Source organism: Astatotilapia calliptera, chromosome 6 (assembly GCF_900246225.1).
Source record: "Astatotilapia calliptera chromosome 6, fAstCal1.2, whole genome shotgun sequence".
NCBI lineage: Eukaryota > Metazoa > Chordata > Actinopteri > Cichliformes > Cichlidae > Astatotilapia > Astatotilapia calliptera.
This window is the reverse complement of record NC_039307.1, coordinates 41,306,192-41,322,060: the sequence shown is the minus strand read 5'-3', so window position 1 is coordinate 41,322,060 and position 15,869 is coordinate 41,306,192. Positions and strand designations below refer to the sequence as shown.

General features: G+C 40.3%; 1 protein-coding gene across 4 annotated transcripts; it reads left to right on the top strand.

Moving 5' to 3' along the window:
* On the top strand, positions 1–14,979 carry LOC113024834 (uncharacterized). Of its 4 annotated transcripts, XM_026172194.1 has the most exons (3): positions 8,956–9,277; positions 11,369–11,460; positions 13,993–14,979. In XM_026172194.1, coding segments are annotated over exons 2-3 (876 nt in total). In that variant the 5' UTR covers positions 8,956–9,277; positions 11,369–11,459; the 3' UTR covers positions 14,868–14,979. The 4 variants fall into 4 exon arrangements, with proteins under 4 accessions (XP_026027978.1, XP_026027979.1, XP_026027981.1 ...); XM_026172193.1 differs by lacking the exons at positions 8,956–9,277; positions 11,369–11,460 and adding an exon at positions 1–20; XM_026172196.1 differs by lacking the exon at positions 11,369–11,460 and having other exon boundaries at positions 8,956–9,251.
* Positions 14,980–15,869: the final 890 nt, after the last annotated feature.

Genomic DNA, 15,869 nt, shown 5'->3' with positions numbered 1-15,869 from the left:
TGAGTTGTTTGCCATGCTTGGTAAGTCATTTTTTCAAAGATTGTTTCAATTATTATTATGAGCTTTTACTTCTGTGGCTCTTTGGAGTTGAGACAAAGCTGTGTGAAAGGCATTAGCCATGTTGCTCGCTGATAGCATAATATTCTGTTTTAGCTAGCTGAAAGGTATTGTTTGCGGGCAAATACCACAGCCTTGAAAAAAGCTTGCATGTGAATTTTCAGTCAAACGTTTGGTCAAATACACCTAAAACAATGTGTAGAATGTGAAATGTTGGTATAATGGTGCTGCTTGAAGCCTGAAAACGATCGCCCATAAAAAAAACAACGAGCAAACAGCAGTAGCAGGCGTCCTGACTGGATTCTACGGTAGCATAGATCCCTCCAGAGTTTTGTGCACATGGTTTAGGTAAAAATGAAAAAGGTTGAGGTTTTACATTTAGTTCAGTATTACCTGTTGCCTGTGTCCTTGTCTTTTGGGAAAATACTTTACACAAGTAATGGCTCAAAGAGGATTTGGTGTAAATAAGAGTTAACGTACCAACTCTCCAAAAAAAGTTAAATTAACACTCTCTGGTGTGGACCCATATAGACACTTTAATAGTGTTGAAATCAAATCCGACAGTGTTAATTTGGACATGCTGGATTTGCTGTGTACAAGGGTTGAATATTCACCTGTATCTCTATGCATTAAAATATAATGTGAAATATCATGTTGAAATTTAGACTGAAATGTATCTCAAATGTTGTGAGCAGTTTAAACCTCTGAAAGCTGGCTGGCCACCACTTTTTCTAATATTTTGGAGATAAATTCTGAAGGTGGGAGGGGTCAGTGCTAAATAACAGCTTGTTTAGGTAAACAACCAGAAATTAAAGGCCTGATGTTGTTGAGTGTTCAGAGATATTGATACAAAGATCTTTGAGATTGTCAGCCAGTTAAGGCATGTGGTCAGAGAGCAAGGAGGAGGGCTAATAACGTCTCTGATATCATGAATGCTATTAACAAAAAAATACTCTTCATTTCAGTAAACAGAGAAGAGCTTAAAGGTGTCTCTGATTGTGTTGAAGTTTAAAGATAAATTCAATTTTAAAAATATGTAGCCCTCACATCTTTGACCATATTAAAAGAATATAAGATGACAAAGATGAACCTGGAGTTTGGAAATCCACAAATGTTCCACATTCTGACAACTACGCTTGAAACAGCACGTGCTGTATTTCACACAGGGTAAAGATGTTTCTGTTTGCTGTCTAAAACGGGTGAACAGTGGTCATTGAAAGGATGCACCTGTCATGGTTCTGGGCCATTTGAGCCAGTGTTTTGTGTTCTTGTACTTCATGTCATTTTGTATCACGTTAAGTCTACTTTTGTTATTATTTAGTGCCTGGGTTGTTCTGTTAGTTCAGTTATTAGATTTCTCCCTGTGTTGTTGCCCTCTGTGTGTCTGTGTTTGTATCGTGGTGTGAGTTCTTGTGCCTCGTTGCCCCTCATTTCGTCATGTTTATCTACGTCCCCCAGTTCCTCCATGTCCTCTCTCTCCCTCCAGTGTACTTCCTGTTTAACTTTGATAGTCTCCCATCAGTGTGCATCGTGTTGTGTTTGCTCTTCTCCTGTTTTGTTATCTTTATTTGTGTCAGGTGTGCTCCACGTCTGATCCTTCTGTGCATTTATGTCTGCGTCTCCCTCAGTTCCGTGTCTTATCCTCCCTCATGGCTGTGTCACTCTCCCGGTGTTTCCTCGTGAGTTAGAATTTCCCAGTTTAGTTTTGTATCGCCTTTTCCCAGCAAAGAAAGCTGGGATTTTGGAGTTCACGTCACACCTTGGTGAAGTCTGCTTTTGGATCCTTTTCTGCCTGCACAGCGGTTTCATGACAGAACCATGATCTCTACATCTTTGTTCAGGAAAAAAGCATCACCAATGTTTAAAATAGCAGCAAAGAAAGATGATTAAAAATATTAGAGGTGATAAAATGATGACCCCTATTTAGGGCTGCTCAATTAATCGAATTTTAATCACGATTACGATCTGGGCTTTCAACAATCATTAAAAATGACTGAGCCGATTATTAGCCCCTCCCTCGTGCTTTACTCTCACGCTGCTCCGTGTGGCAAATCGAGCGCACCTCTCTGCATTTCGAACACGTGTCACAACAATTAAGAGGACCCGAGGGAAGCTCGGAAAGCTAAGCAGAAGTTATTTGGAGAGGAGAGTGACTGCCGTTGGTTGAAAAGAGAGGTAAAAAAAACTTCAGTGGTGTGGAAACATTATGGGTTCGCGGAGTCAGACGTGGATCAAGTAGACATAGTGTGTAAACTTTGCTACAGTGTCGTAGCTGCACCACAGAGCAACACTGCAAAGTTCACTAAACATAGATGTTTACATTTTTCATTTATTTTTATATTGCAAACATTTGCACTCTCACTGGCACAGACCCTCCGTCTGTGCCAGTGAGAGGTCACCGAGTAGCTCCACTGGCGCTGGCTGTGAGGACATACTGAGACCACTGAGGGTGAGATTCATCATGCACGGAAAACTGATTTCTCATAGCAGCTTGGATGTATAATAGAGTTTGAAGATCATGCACCCAGCGAGAAGAAAGACAATGACACATTAGCAGGAAAGCAAAAAACAAAACAAAAACAACAGGTAGAAGCACCTAAACTGAACACAGGCACCATGTGATGGCCAAACCCATGGCCACACTAAAGTCGGTAACTCTTGTGTATTTTCATTTCTTCATTTGAACACAATAACACACTTTAGTTTCCAATAAATTTATTGACTGGTTTGGATAAATTTGTTCTATTTGTAAGCACGCACATTTAGTTTACTTACATATCCACACCAGTTCGTTAATTTGACTTTTGACTAACCTTTGTTTCTTTACGTCTTACCCTTAAATACAATAGGATAATTGGACTGCACCACCACCTCCTGAAAGAAAAAGTATTAGCATTTAATTGGATATTGAGTTTAGGATTCAATACTTTTGATTTTCTTATTTGATCTTTAGTTTAATAACAAACCAGACTGTGCTGCATTCTTTGTTTATGATTGTGTTTTGTTTAGTATCCCCATTGTGTGTCAAAGTGGTCTGATCAGCCATTATATGCAATGGGGGGGCGGTTTCACACCAGCCTATTAATCAACCAAAGACCCAGACAGACTTTTAATTCATTTGAAAGCCTGATGCTTAGCCTCATCCACCCCAGCTGTGAAACTCAGAAACCAGTCTTACTTGTTATCATCTATCGTCCACCTGGGCCTTACACAGAGTTTCTGTCTGATTTCTCAGACTTTTTATCTGATTTAGTTCTGAGCTCAGATAAAATAATTATTGTGGGTGATTTTAACATCCATGTAGATGCTAAAAATGACAGCCTCAACATGGCATTTAATCTGTTATTAGACTCAATTGGCTTCTGTCAAAATGTAAAAGAACCCACCCACCACTTTAATCACACTCTAGATCTTGTTTTAACATATGGCAGAGAAACTGAACATTTAACAGTGTTTCCTGAAAACCCTCTCCTGTCTGATCATTTCCTGATAACATTTACATTTACAATAATTGATTACACAGCAGTGGAGAGTAGACTTTATCAAAGTAGATGTCTTTCTGAAAGCGCTGTAACTAAGTTTAAGAATATAATCCACCCACTGTTATCATCTTCAATGCCCTGTACCAACATAGAGCAGAGCAGCTATCTGAACGCCACCCCAACAGAGGTCGATTATCTTGTTAATAATTTCACTTCCTCACTACGTACGACTCTGGATACTGTAGCTCCTGTGAAAACTAAGGCCTCAAATCAGAAGTACCTGACTCCGTGGTATAATTCTCAAACACGTAGCCTAAAGCAGATGACTCGTAAATTGGAGAGTTACAAATTTAGAGGATCATCATTTAGCCTGGAGAAATAGTTTGCTGCTTTATAAGAAAGCCCTCCGCAAAGCCAGAACATCTTACTATTCATCACTGATTGAAGAAAATAAGAACAACCCCAGGTTTCTCTTCAGCTCTGTAGCCAGGCTGACAAACAGTCAGAGCTCTGTTGAGCCAACCATCCCTTTAACGTTAACTAGTAATGACTTCATGAACTTCTTCACAAATAACATTTTTATCATTAGAGAAAAAATTACCAGTAATCATCCCACAGATGTAATATTATCTACAGCTACTCTTAGTACCATTGATGTTAAGTTAGACTCTTTTTCTCTAATTGATCTTTCTGAGTTAACTTCAATAATTACTTCCTCCAAACCATCAACGTGTCTTTTAGACCCCATTCCTACAAAACTGCTCAAAGAAGTCCTGCCATTAATTAATTCTTCGATCTTAAATATGATCAACCTATCTCTAATAATCAGCTATGTACCACAGGCCTTCAGGCTGGCTGTAGTTAAACCTTTACTCAAAAAGCATCTCTAGACCCAGCAGTCTTAGCTAGTTATAGGCCAATCTTCAACCTTCCTTTCATATCGAACATCCTTGAAAGAGTAGTTGTCAAACAGCTAACAGATCATCTGCAGAGGAATGGTTTATTTGAAGAGTTTCAGTCAGGTTTCAGAGCTCATCACAGCACAGAAACAGCTTTAGTGAAGGTTACAAATGATCTTCTAATGGCCTCTGACAGTGGACTCATCTCTGTGCTTGTCCTGCTAGACCTCAGTGCAGCGTTCGATACTGTCGACCATAATATCCTATTAGAGCGATTAGAACATGCTGTAGGTATTACAGGTACTGCACTGCAGTGGTTTGTATCATATCTATCTAATAGACTCCAGTTTGTGCATGTAAATGGAGAGTCCTCTTCACACACTGAGGTTAATTATGGAGTTCCACAGGGTTCAGTGCTAGGACCAATTCTGTTTACATTATACATGCTTCCCTTAGGCAGCATCATTAGAAGACATAGCATACATTTACACTGCTATGCAGATGACACCCAGCTCTATCTGTCCATGAAGCCAGATAACACACACCAATGAGTTAAACTGCAGGAATGTCTTAAAGACATAAAGACCTGGATGGCCGCTAACTTTCTGCTTCTTAATTCAGATAAAACTGAGGTTATTGTACTCGGCCCTGAAAATCTTAGAAATATGGTATCTAAGCAGATTCTTACTCTGGATGGCATTACCTTGGCCTCCAGTAACACTGTGAGGAACCTTGGAGTCATTTTTGACCAGGACATGTCCTTCAACGCACATATTAAACAAATATGTAAGACTGCTTTCTTCCATTTGTGCAACATCTCTAAAGTTAGAAATATCCTGTCTCAGAGTGACGCTGAAAAACTAGTTCATGCATTTATTACTTCCAGGCTGGACGACTGTAATTCATTATTATCAGGAAGTTCTGAAAACTCACTGAAAAGCCTTCAGCTAATCCAAAATGCTGCAGCAAGAGTCCTGACAGGGACTAGAAAGAGAGAGCAGATTTCTCCTGTTTTGGCTTCCCTTCATTGGCTTCCTGTTAAATCCAGAATTCAAAATCCTGCTCCTCACATACAAGGTCTTAAATAATCAGGCCCCATCTTATCTTAATGACCTTGTAGTACCATATCACCCTATTAGAGCACTTTGCTCTCGCTCTGCAGGCCTACTTGTTGTTCCTAGAGTATTTAAAAGTAGAATGGGAGGCAGAGCCTTCAGTTTTCAGGCCCCTCTTCTGTGGAACCAGCTTCCAGTTTGGATTCAGGAGACAGACACTATCTCTACTTTTAAGATCAGGCTTAAAACGTTCCTTTTTGCTAAAGCATATAGTTAGGGCTGGACCAGGTGACCCTGAATCCTCCCTTAGTTATGCTGCAATAGACGTAGGCTGCCGGGGATTCCCATGATGCATTGAGTTTTTCCTTTCCAGTCACCTTTCTCACTCACTATGTGTTAACAGACCTCTCTGCATTGAATCATATCTGTTATTAACCTCTGTCTCTCTTCCACAGCATGTCTTTATCCTGTCTTCCTTCTCTCACCCCAACCAGTCGCAGCAGATGGCCCCGCCCCTCCCTGAGCCTGGTTCTGTTGGAGGTTTCTTCCTGTTAAAAGGGAGTTTTTCCTTCCCACTGTCGCCAAAGTGCTGCTCATAGGGGGTCATATGATTGTTGGGTTTTTCTCTGTATCTGTGAAGCGCCTTGAGGCGACTTTTGTTGTGATTTGGTGCTATATAAATAAAATTGAATTGAATTGAGAGCACCGCTTTCCCCTACTGAGACGCTTGACAGTTTGCCAGAATCTCTTCGAGGCAGTCTGAAAGTCTTTTTCTATGGCCTCTCCGAACTCCTGCCACACCCGAGTTTTTGCTTCAGCCACTACCCGAGCCGCATTCCGCTTGGCCTGTCGGTACCTATCAGCTGCAGGTCTGGTGATACGATTACAAAATGTAGAAAGTAAAGCCAATAAACCTTCAGGTCACAGTAACAGTCTTCATCAATGATCAAGCTGAGTTCGAACGTCCAGAGAGAATTGGTTTAGATATCTAGTAGTTTCTTAGCAAGTTGGAGGGTAATTTTCTACACACAGATACTGAGGATCATGAAATACTTTTTCTTTTTTCTTTTTTAAGCACACTCTGCATAGCGGTAACAAAAACCCCACCGAATTTTCACAAGTTTATGTAGTTCTGAACAGTCCTCCAATCATTTGCAGGATTTCAGGATTCATAAACAACCCTCCTCTAAGCTTTCAGAACATTAAATAGCAACATAGAACAAAAACATTCTTTGTAACATGCAGTAGACTAAAGACAAATACTACATTTGGAAAAAGAAAAGAAAAAAAAGGTGCTAACCACAATGTTTGGGGGGTTGTGAGCCATCTATTCACAGAGTGCTATGTTTCTATGAGATGGAAAGTTTTATGGTAGCCTGCACTAAATGTACACATGCAAATAGCAGCCATTATCTCTGTACTAAACATCAAAGTTAGAAACAAGACTTGAAATCAATTCTTAAACTCCAATTTGTTAAAACACTTGATTTTCTATAAATTTGTTCAATGCCGATTTCATAGATACTACTGTGGGATGCTTGTCTTTATGACTTGTTGATCTAAACCTAAAACTGCCTATAGATTTTTCATCATGGCAGCACAACAACAAGCTCTGAGCACAAGATCCATAGAGGCTGGGGTCTATCACACCAGGCAAGACCCCAGGTGCAGGCTGTATATATACTGGACATAGTGGTGGTAGACGAACAGAAGAAGACGGCCGTAATGATAGATGTAGTGATACTGAATGACAGCAACATGGTTAAGGAAGGAAGAAGGAACACGAGAAGCTGGTGAAGTACCAAGGGCTCAGAGACGAGCTCAAGAAAATGTAGAGGGTAAAGGTAACGGTGGTCCCAATGGTAATCGGAGCACTCGGTGCAGTGACTCCAACAGATCCCAGGAATAACATCCAAGATCTCTGTCCAGAAGAGTGCAGTCGTGGGAATGGTAAATGGACTGATTCTCAAAGCGCTTTACATAACATGCCACATTCACCCAAACACAGTCATTCACACTTTCTTCTATGGTTTTAAGTGCTCACTAACTAACATTCACGCACATTCATACTGTGATGGATGCATCAGAGAGCAACTTGAGGTTTGTATCTTAGATACTAAGGATACTTGGCATGCAGACAGAGACCTCCTGAGCTACAGCCACCCCAGCTAAGATACTGCTCAGGACCCTCAAGCCCTTGAAACTGTCATCACCAACAACAAGGCTTTTACACAGAGTATGCATGTCAATACTTCCTGTGTCATTTCTCATTATTACACATAATTTATGGACATATATGGTTTGATTTCTTTGCATGTGTCGATTGGATGGATTATTGTCGACATCTGGTAAGAATTTCATATCAACAGCACTTTTAGAAATGTATTTACTTGGAAAAGTGGCGTTCAATAGTTATTTTAGCTGCTGTACTGTGTATATATCAAGATAATATGGTTCCTAGAACCATTTTACCAAAAAGATTGGCTGATGAGAAAAACAAGCAAGCTTACCTGCTGTGAAACAAACAAAGAAAAAATATGTTTTTTCCATGCCGCATGCATTTACATGCATCCTCTGACAGTGTGGGGTCACGAGAGATGAGAGTGTGGTGTCACTGCCACAAATTTGCTTCTGGTTCAGCCTTTGCAGCTGCACTTTTCCTGTTGCTGATGTGGGCAGTGATACTGCAGCCGAAACCTTCAACCTGTCATAAAAACAAGAAGACATACATGAATGTATATTTTAGTACAAATAATATAATTGATCTCCAAAAGTTGATTGTGTTCATCTGGACGTTTTCAGTGGGAGAAACGTTTCGTCACTCATCCAACTGACTTCTTCAGTCTCAGCTGACTGCAGGTTTCCAACCTTATAAACAATATATTTGCAGAATGACTGAAACTAGCCCACTGAAGGAACAAAGGCCTGGAAGGACAGTTGGGAGGACAGTTCCTTCATCATTGTTCCTTCAGTGGGTGGTTTCAGTCATTATGCAAATATATCGTTTATAAGGTTGGGGAAACCTGCAGTCAGCTGAGACTGAAGAAGTCAGTTGGATGAGTGACGAAACGTTTCTCCCACTGAAAACGCTACGTCCAGATGAACACAATCAACTTTTGGAGATTTACTTACCTGGATGATGGAGAATGCATCTAGACAATACAATTGATCAAAGAGCTCGTGCATAGTGGTGGATGACGCATTACAGAAACCTAAAATAAAATATCTAATCAGTGTGCAGCATCGAGGAAGCTAAAATAGTGAAATGTGTTTTTTACTCATTTCTTTTGTGAGTTGGATTCATTATATCATTACAATAACTTCTTTAATTTAGTGACTTGAAATGATGTAAATTTGGAGCCATGTTGGTGTATCCGCTCCATTTACGCTCTGACACTGCTTAAGCTGAGAGACGCACATGCAGAGAATGTGTGGGTCTCATACATGGGGATAGCAAACGCCTCCATAGTGCCACAAGATGTCATTGCAGTAGCCTCAGCTCACATGCAGAGAAAAGTCTTGCTCCACCTCTTGAAACTCTCTTGTGCATTTATGACAGTAGCAGGAGTACAGAGCACTAATGGTGTGGTTTGGGAGAAATCGTCTGCTACATAAGACTTTCAGAGATGGTGAAAGAAGAGGGCAGAACAGGATTTAAGTCGTATGTTTGGGTGTTTAGGCTGACAACAAGCTTACAAAGGCTGGTTACAAGAAGGGATGGGCATTATATTTCCTATGCAAGCTGAGATATTTCAAAGGTAGCAGCAACATGCTTTGTTTTGTGGTGAGTGCACTGTATTTTGTTGTGGTCTGTTAAGGGAGCACCAAGAACAGCAATTTCAACAATGTTTATGCTAAATTTTCACAATGAGCACGAGGGTTAAAATGTTCTCGTTTCACTATTTCAGGCCTTCTCCTAGGACAGGGGTCGGCAACATGCGGCTCTTTAGTCTTTATACTGCGGCTTCACGTGGTTTGGAAAAAAATGATGTTTGCACGAACATGCTTTTTTTCTTTATCCGGTTGTTCAGTCTGACGTCACTAGCCATGTCTGGGCCTAAACTCCGCTGCAGGTCCATATATCAAACGATCACTGTGGCATTACTGAGAGTTGAAAAACTGTCTAAAGTCTTTCATCTTTAATAAAATGATCAGCGTTCTGCTCTACCAGGTGTAACAATTGAGTTTAACATCCAGGCATCCATGAAAACGGAATTTATGACATTTAACGGAGTTAGAAGTTAGCAGGGAGTTAGCTCGCTAGCTTCTATCTAAATACAATATAGCATGTCCTGACTGCGGGGTTTTGGAAACAAATTCAAACGTACAGCTCTGCTATCACTTCCAGCATAAATGAAGACAGAAAACTAAACAGCAGTGACGTTTGTAGGGTTACTGAAGTTGGGCTAGCTGGTATATAATGATGTGCTACGTGACCGCTAGCGACACAGCTATGTTAGCATAATATAAACAAGCTAACTTTTTTTCCACTCGATAAAAGTTAACGCGAGTGTTCTCGGTGGTCAGGAACAAATGTAATCGCATGGCAGGATGCTGTAAAAGGACCAAACTTCAGCCAGGAGAACAACTGAGATAATCCATCCACAATACAAGGTTAGTCATTCATATACTGCTGCATGGGCTGGGCTGTAGTTACATCCTAAGGTTTTAAAAACTGAGCTTAAATAAATGATTAGTGGTAATAAAAGCCGAGGGAGGTCAACAGGGATCACTGACTGTTTTAGGAGCTTTTTGAGATCAAATAGAAGAAAATACAAAACATTAAATATGTTAACAACACAAAAGCCATATTAAACGCAGACTACTTTAGGCCCGGAAGTAGGATTCGTCGCATCATCACTGAACAACTGGATTGACCACTTTACACACATGGTTGCTGTAGCCACACAGCCGGCTGTAGCTGTCCAGCTCACAGCCCACACACACCAACACAACAGCAGAGAGAGCACAGACTGACAGGATGCCGCTCAGGTGCCTCCCCTGCAGCGGCACTGCAGACCACACTGCGACACACACATTAGCCATGTAAAATAAATATTTATCCAGATATTTTGCAAATATTTATTTTTCAGTTGATTTTTTCCAATTATTTTTAAAATTCAGGTCAAAGCTCCGCTACAGGCCGCAAAATCCCAAAGGTGATATAAGGATGACGGCTCACTACAGTTTTTGTTTGCTATATGAATAATTTAAGTTCAGCTTTTTAATTCATTTAAAAGAGACCTTCACCTGGGTGTATCTCCTTTTTGTTATATTTTTTTAAGAGTTCAAAATGTGTTCATTACATAAATAAAATTTAATTTTCTCTGTAGCACTTCATGGATTTCATAAGCAACACAATTTAGTTGTTTATACAAAGCGTAAAGGTAAAAAACAATAACAGTGTTATCTTCATTTTAGATGTCAAAAAGTATTTGCTGCTCCCAGTGTTTTCTTTTCTGTGGAAACTGGGTCCAAACGGCTCTTTGGGTGTTAAAGGTTGCTGACCCCTGTGTTAGGACATTAACATGACCTGTAGGGCTGTTTTATTCTAGGACATCACATTGTATTTCACAGTTGTACATCATGTAATCTGTCCTAAACTTCACATGCTTTATAGAAACGACTGCGTGCGTATAATCACCAACAGCTCGCCCAAGCTGTAGCACAGGTCATCTGCCCTCTGTGTTTGCAGCTTTAATTTCTGTCTTTAGCATTTTATATCTGCTGCATTTGAATGCTAGAAAAGGAAAGTTAGACAAATGACTGCATGAGACCTGTGAGATGAGAGCATGTGGCAAGCTATTTTCTGAAGCCTTCATCTTTGTTGTTCCCCCACCCACCCTCAGTGTCTGCTTTCTTTCCCTTCTCTAAGTCTTCTCACATACGTAGCTATAACTTTGCCTCCTTCACATCCTGTCTTTCTTGGGAGCTTGGCATTACTTCACTGAATTGTTCATTTACTGAGTAAGTAAATACTTGCAGTTTTTAGTTTGGTTTGTTACTTTTTAATATTGTATCTTTCTGGTATTATAAAGTTTCCCATTTATTTTAACTCATTTCTTTATTGGACATATTTATTCACCTCCTTGTCTTCTGCCTACCTGTTGTAAATGTTCTTCATTCTCAAAGAACAAACGTTTCCTGTGTTTCAGTATGAGAGAAATCTATCTGAATTGAAGGTAATAAAATATGTAACATGCGGAATCAGCTTCAGTCCTGGGATGATTTAACTAAACTGAAACTGAGTTTCCTTTTACAGAGATTCATAAGAGTTCAGCAGCTGTCATTATTCATGAGGAACTCTAATGTGGTCACTGCAATGAAAGCTTCATTACAGTGACCACACTATAAATATTTAACATGGTGGGCCACGTGCAGATCTCAGTGATCTGAAGTGGACTGAAGCAGTGAAACTCACTTTGTTGTCAGTGAAAAGAACAATTAGTCCTGTGTATAGAACAGTCAGAATTCACAGGTGCCAGTTAGAAAACCCCCTGATTACTGCAGTTGCTGTTGCAAAGTTGCAGATAGGTGCAAAATCGATTTCCTGTTTTTTCAGTGAAACACAGATGCAGAGTGCACAGAACTAACCACATCCTGAGCCTGAACGAGTGTGAGTCAGTGAACAGGGCAAATATAACCTTTTTACTTTAACATTTGGCATTCTCGTTATTAGTGGAGTGTTCTGTGCAAACGGTTTTCATGGCTTCACAAAAACTGTAGACTCAGTTTCCTGTTCTTTGCTAACAGGAGTGGAAGCCAGTGTGGTTTTCTGTTGTCCATCTGCTTAAAGCTTCATGTGTTAGCATTCCAAGGTGCTCTTTTTGAAATGCACAACGAAGAGTACACAACACAAATAGAGAAAGGTTATTACAGTTGTCTTCCTGTCTGCTCAAAACAGCCTGGCCATTCTGACCTCTGGCATCAACAAGGCGTTCTCACACAGGAAGCTGCTGCTGCTCTATTTCTGACCAGTTTCTTTGTAGACTGTAGACATGGTTATATGGGGAAATCCCAGTAGATCAGCAGTTACTGAAATACTCAGTACAACCAGATTCACTTAAATCACCTTTCTTCGCCGTTCTGATGTCATCTCGACCATGACTGCATTCCTACATGCATTTAGTTGCTGCCATGTGATTTGCTGATTTGCATTAACAAGCAGCTGACCAGGTGTACCTCGTGAAGTTTTCAGCGAGTGTCCGTGTGCTTTTCATCAGTCAGTCTTGTATTTTTAATTATCCTAAAAGCAACTAAAACTCTTATGACAGCATACTTCCTGTAACTAATACAAGCATGACTGATTGTCACTTCACACAGGTGTGTGTCTCATAATCATAGCTGAACATTTTTTTCAGATATCAGTTTATAAAATATGATGTTAATAATGTCAATAGTTCAATTCTAAATAAAATGCAAGTGAAAAACCTGTTTGCCTGGCTTCTAGCTAAATCACAGCTGCTGTAACTGTACAGCGTGTTTATCATTTATGATGTTAAATATAGCAGATTTCTTGCTTCTTCTTCACCTTTGTACCTCTGCTAAAGTAGTTTCATCTCCAATCTGTCAGACTCTATGCATCTGTTGTATACAGTGTAATGCAAAGTTCCCCTCTTAGCAAGCACTCAGTAACGTGGGAAAGAAAAACCTCTGAAAAACCAGAGCAAACTGGTGACGCTGTAACCACGAGACAGACACATGTTCAGAATGGTAATGCAATATGCAGGAGAAGAGATAAGTAGCAGGAAAAAAGACCAGCTGCACAGTGAGGAGACACTAATGTCATATCATGGAAGAATGAAAATAAACATTATAAATCATTTTTTTTAAATATTCAGGCAAATGTCTTGAGTCTATTGAGTTATTGAAGTTCTTTAAAACATTTAAAATATGTGCATTAACAATATGTAACTATTTACCTGCTGGATGGAGCTATAGAGTACAGGTACTGCTGTATCTACTGTATACAGTTCCAAATAGAGAGGAAAGTTGCTGGCAAACAATCACATCTGCACATTTACAGAAATTGTTTATTGCAAACAATGTGGGGTTTATGTTTTTACACACACGTCTTCCTGTGTGTGCCTTTGTAGTGTCTACCTGTTGTTGCCGCTGCTTCTTTTTCCAGCTCTCCACCACGGCATGCTTCTTTAGTAGGGGAGGCACCCACTGTTGACCATCTCCCTCCCCACAGCCCCTACTGGTCACCTGGTTCTGCCAGATGTTTCTGATTGTTCAAAGGGAGTTTTTCATTCCCAAAGTGTCATTGTTGGGCTTTCTCTGTATTATTGTAGGGTCTTTACCTTACAATACTAAGCGCCTTGAGGCAACTGTTGTTGTGGTACTATATAAACAAAACTGAATAATCATTTAGTGTTTAAAGAAACATTACCTGACAAATCTGTTCACAAGTTGTTCATTGAGTTTAGAGCTACTGAGGTCATTTCTTGCGATTCACATCATTTTAACTGCAGTTTCTGCTTTTTGTCTTTTTAGTGATCTACAGAGTCACCATGAGGACCAAAGCCATCCTTCTTATGTCAGTGTTTATACTGATACTCTTGATTCCCGTATCTTTTGCTACCGGCACTCAAAACTATACTCTAGAGAACAATACGACATCTACTCAAACTTTAGGCTATTCACACTCTCCCTCTGGAGCTACAAACAGCACAACAACATCCTCCCCAACATCCAATTCAGTTACAACCGTTGTTCCATCAGGTACAACAAATACAGCTCTACCTAGCACAACTTCCTCATCCCCCACAACCGGAAAGGCAGTGAAGATTTGGCTTATTGTCATTCTGTTGGTCATCATGGTTTTGATGGTGCTTGTGGCATATCTCCATCACGTGTGCCAGCAGTCCGGCCATAGCGGCTCTGTGCCCAGGTTCCTATTAGATGTGAGGGAGAGGCTGAGAACCTGGATCAGGAACCTGGAGGACCACCAGGGTGTTCAGCTTTGGCCAGGGGACAAGAGACCAGCAGAGGATGCCATGGAGGAGGATGCCATGGAGGACACAGAAGGAGGACAGGCAGATGAGGGAGAGGTGTGGAGGGGTGGAGAAGGAGCTAATAATGAACTAAGCAACGAGGAAAAAGGAGAACACAAGGAGGAAGACAGCGACACTTCGGATGACTGCTCAAGTTTGGAGGGGGATGATCTGAGGGAGAGGGCACTAAACAGACAGAATGAAGAGGAGGGGAACCAGAGCAAGGACAAGGATGAGGATGAAACGAGTACCTCAAGTGATGAAGGTCAAAGTCATTCAGAAGGAATGAGTGGTGGAAATAAAGATGAAGATTCTGAAGAGACTGCACTTGTAATCTCCCCTCAGCAGGATTTATGTGATGTGACTGTTTTATAGTGAAACGATGCATGAGTGAAGGAGAAGATTCTGACTGTTTTTAATGTTACAGAGTTTAGATAGTTACTTTATCGACACCAAATCAATAAATAAATCAATACATTTGCCTTTTTCATAGTTGTCTCTGTGCTCTACCACTGAAACTCCGATGTAAAAAAAAACAAAACACTGTCAGTGTGTGATGATCTTCAAATAAACCTTTAAAAAAATCCTCCTCTGTCTGGAATTAACATGAAATTCAGATGGCACAAAGACAGCTTTTTTACTGATGAGTACATAAGTGAGGGGACTACACCTTACAAAGTTATATTCAAAATACCTCTCTTCAAAAGCACTCCAGTATAATGAGCAGACACCGTCCATGGGCTTTTTCTCCAAAGGCCCATGGACAGGTGATAAGAAGCATCAACACCAACTAATTTAAAGACCTATTTGCCAGATATCAAATATTAAAATAGATTTCTATTTCTCATCAGCCCTACTGTTGCAGATTTATGTGAAAATGTCTATTTATTGCCTTTTCTCACTTCCAGATCTCTTATAGGAAAAAGCTCCAGATTCTGAGGTCGTCTTGAGTTTTTTGGTTACCTGGTTGATGTTGAAGGGGTAAACTATGACAACCCCCTTTTTATAACTAAAATATGGAATTATATTTATTTCCAAAGCCATGTGCTAGAAAGAACATAATCATGTGCAACTAACTTCTTTCACAGGCACAGGTATTCAATGACACTCACGCATCTAAATTCAGCAACCTGCTTTGCAGGTGTGTTCAGTTCATGATGGTTTCCATCTTGAAACCTCTTCTTTCTAAGGAAGCTGAGAAAATTTCGATTAACCTCCAAACGTCTTAGCAGCCTTTACAGATGCACAGCAAAGAGTGTCCTGACAAACTCCATCACAGTGAGGTAATTCCAACAGCACAGTTTGCCTGTGGAGTACCCCTCCCACCACTACAGGAGATTTACATCACCCAGGTCGGAAAAGGGGCACACAACATCA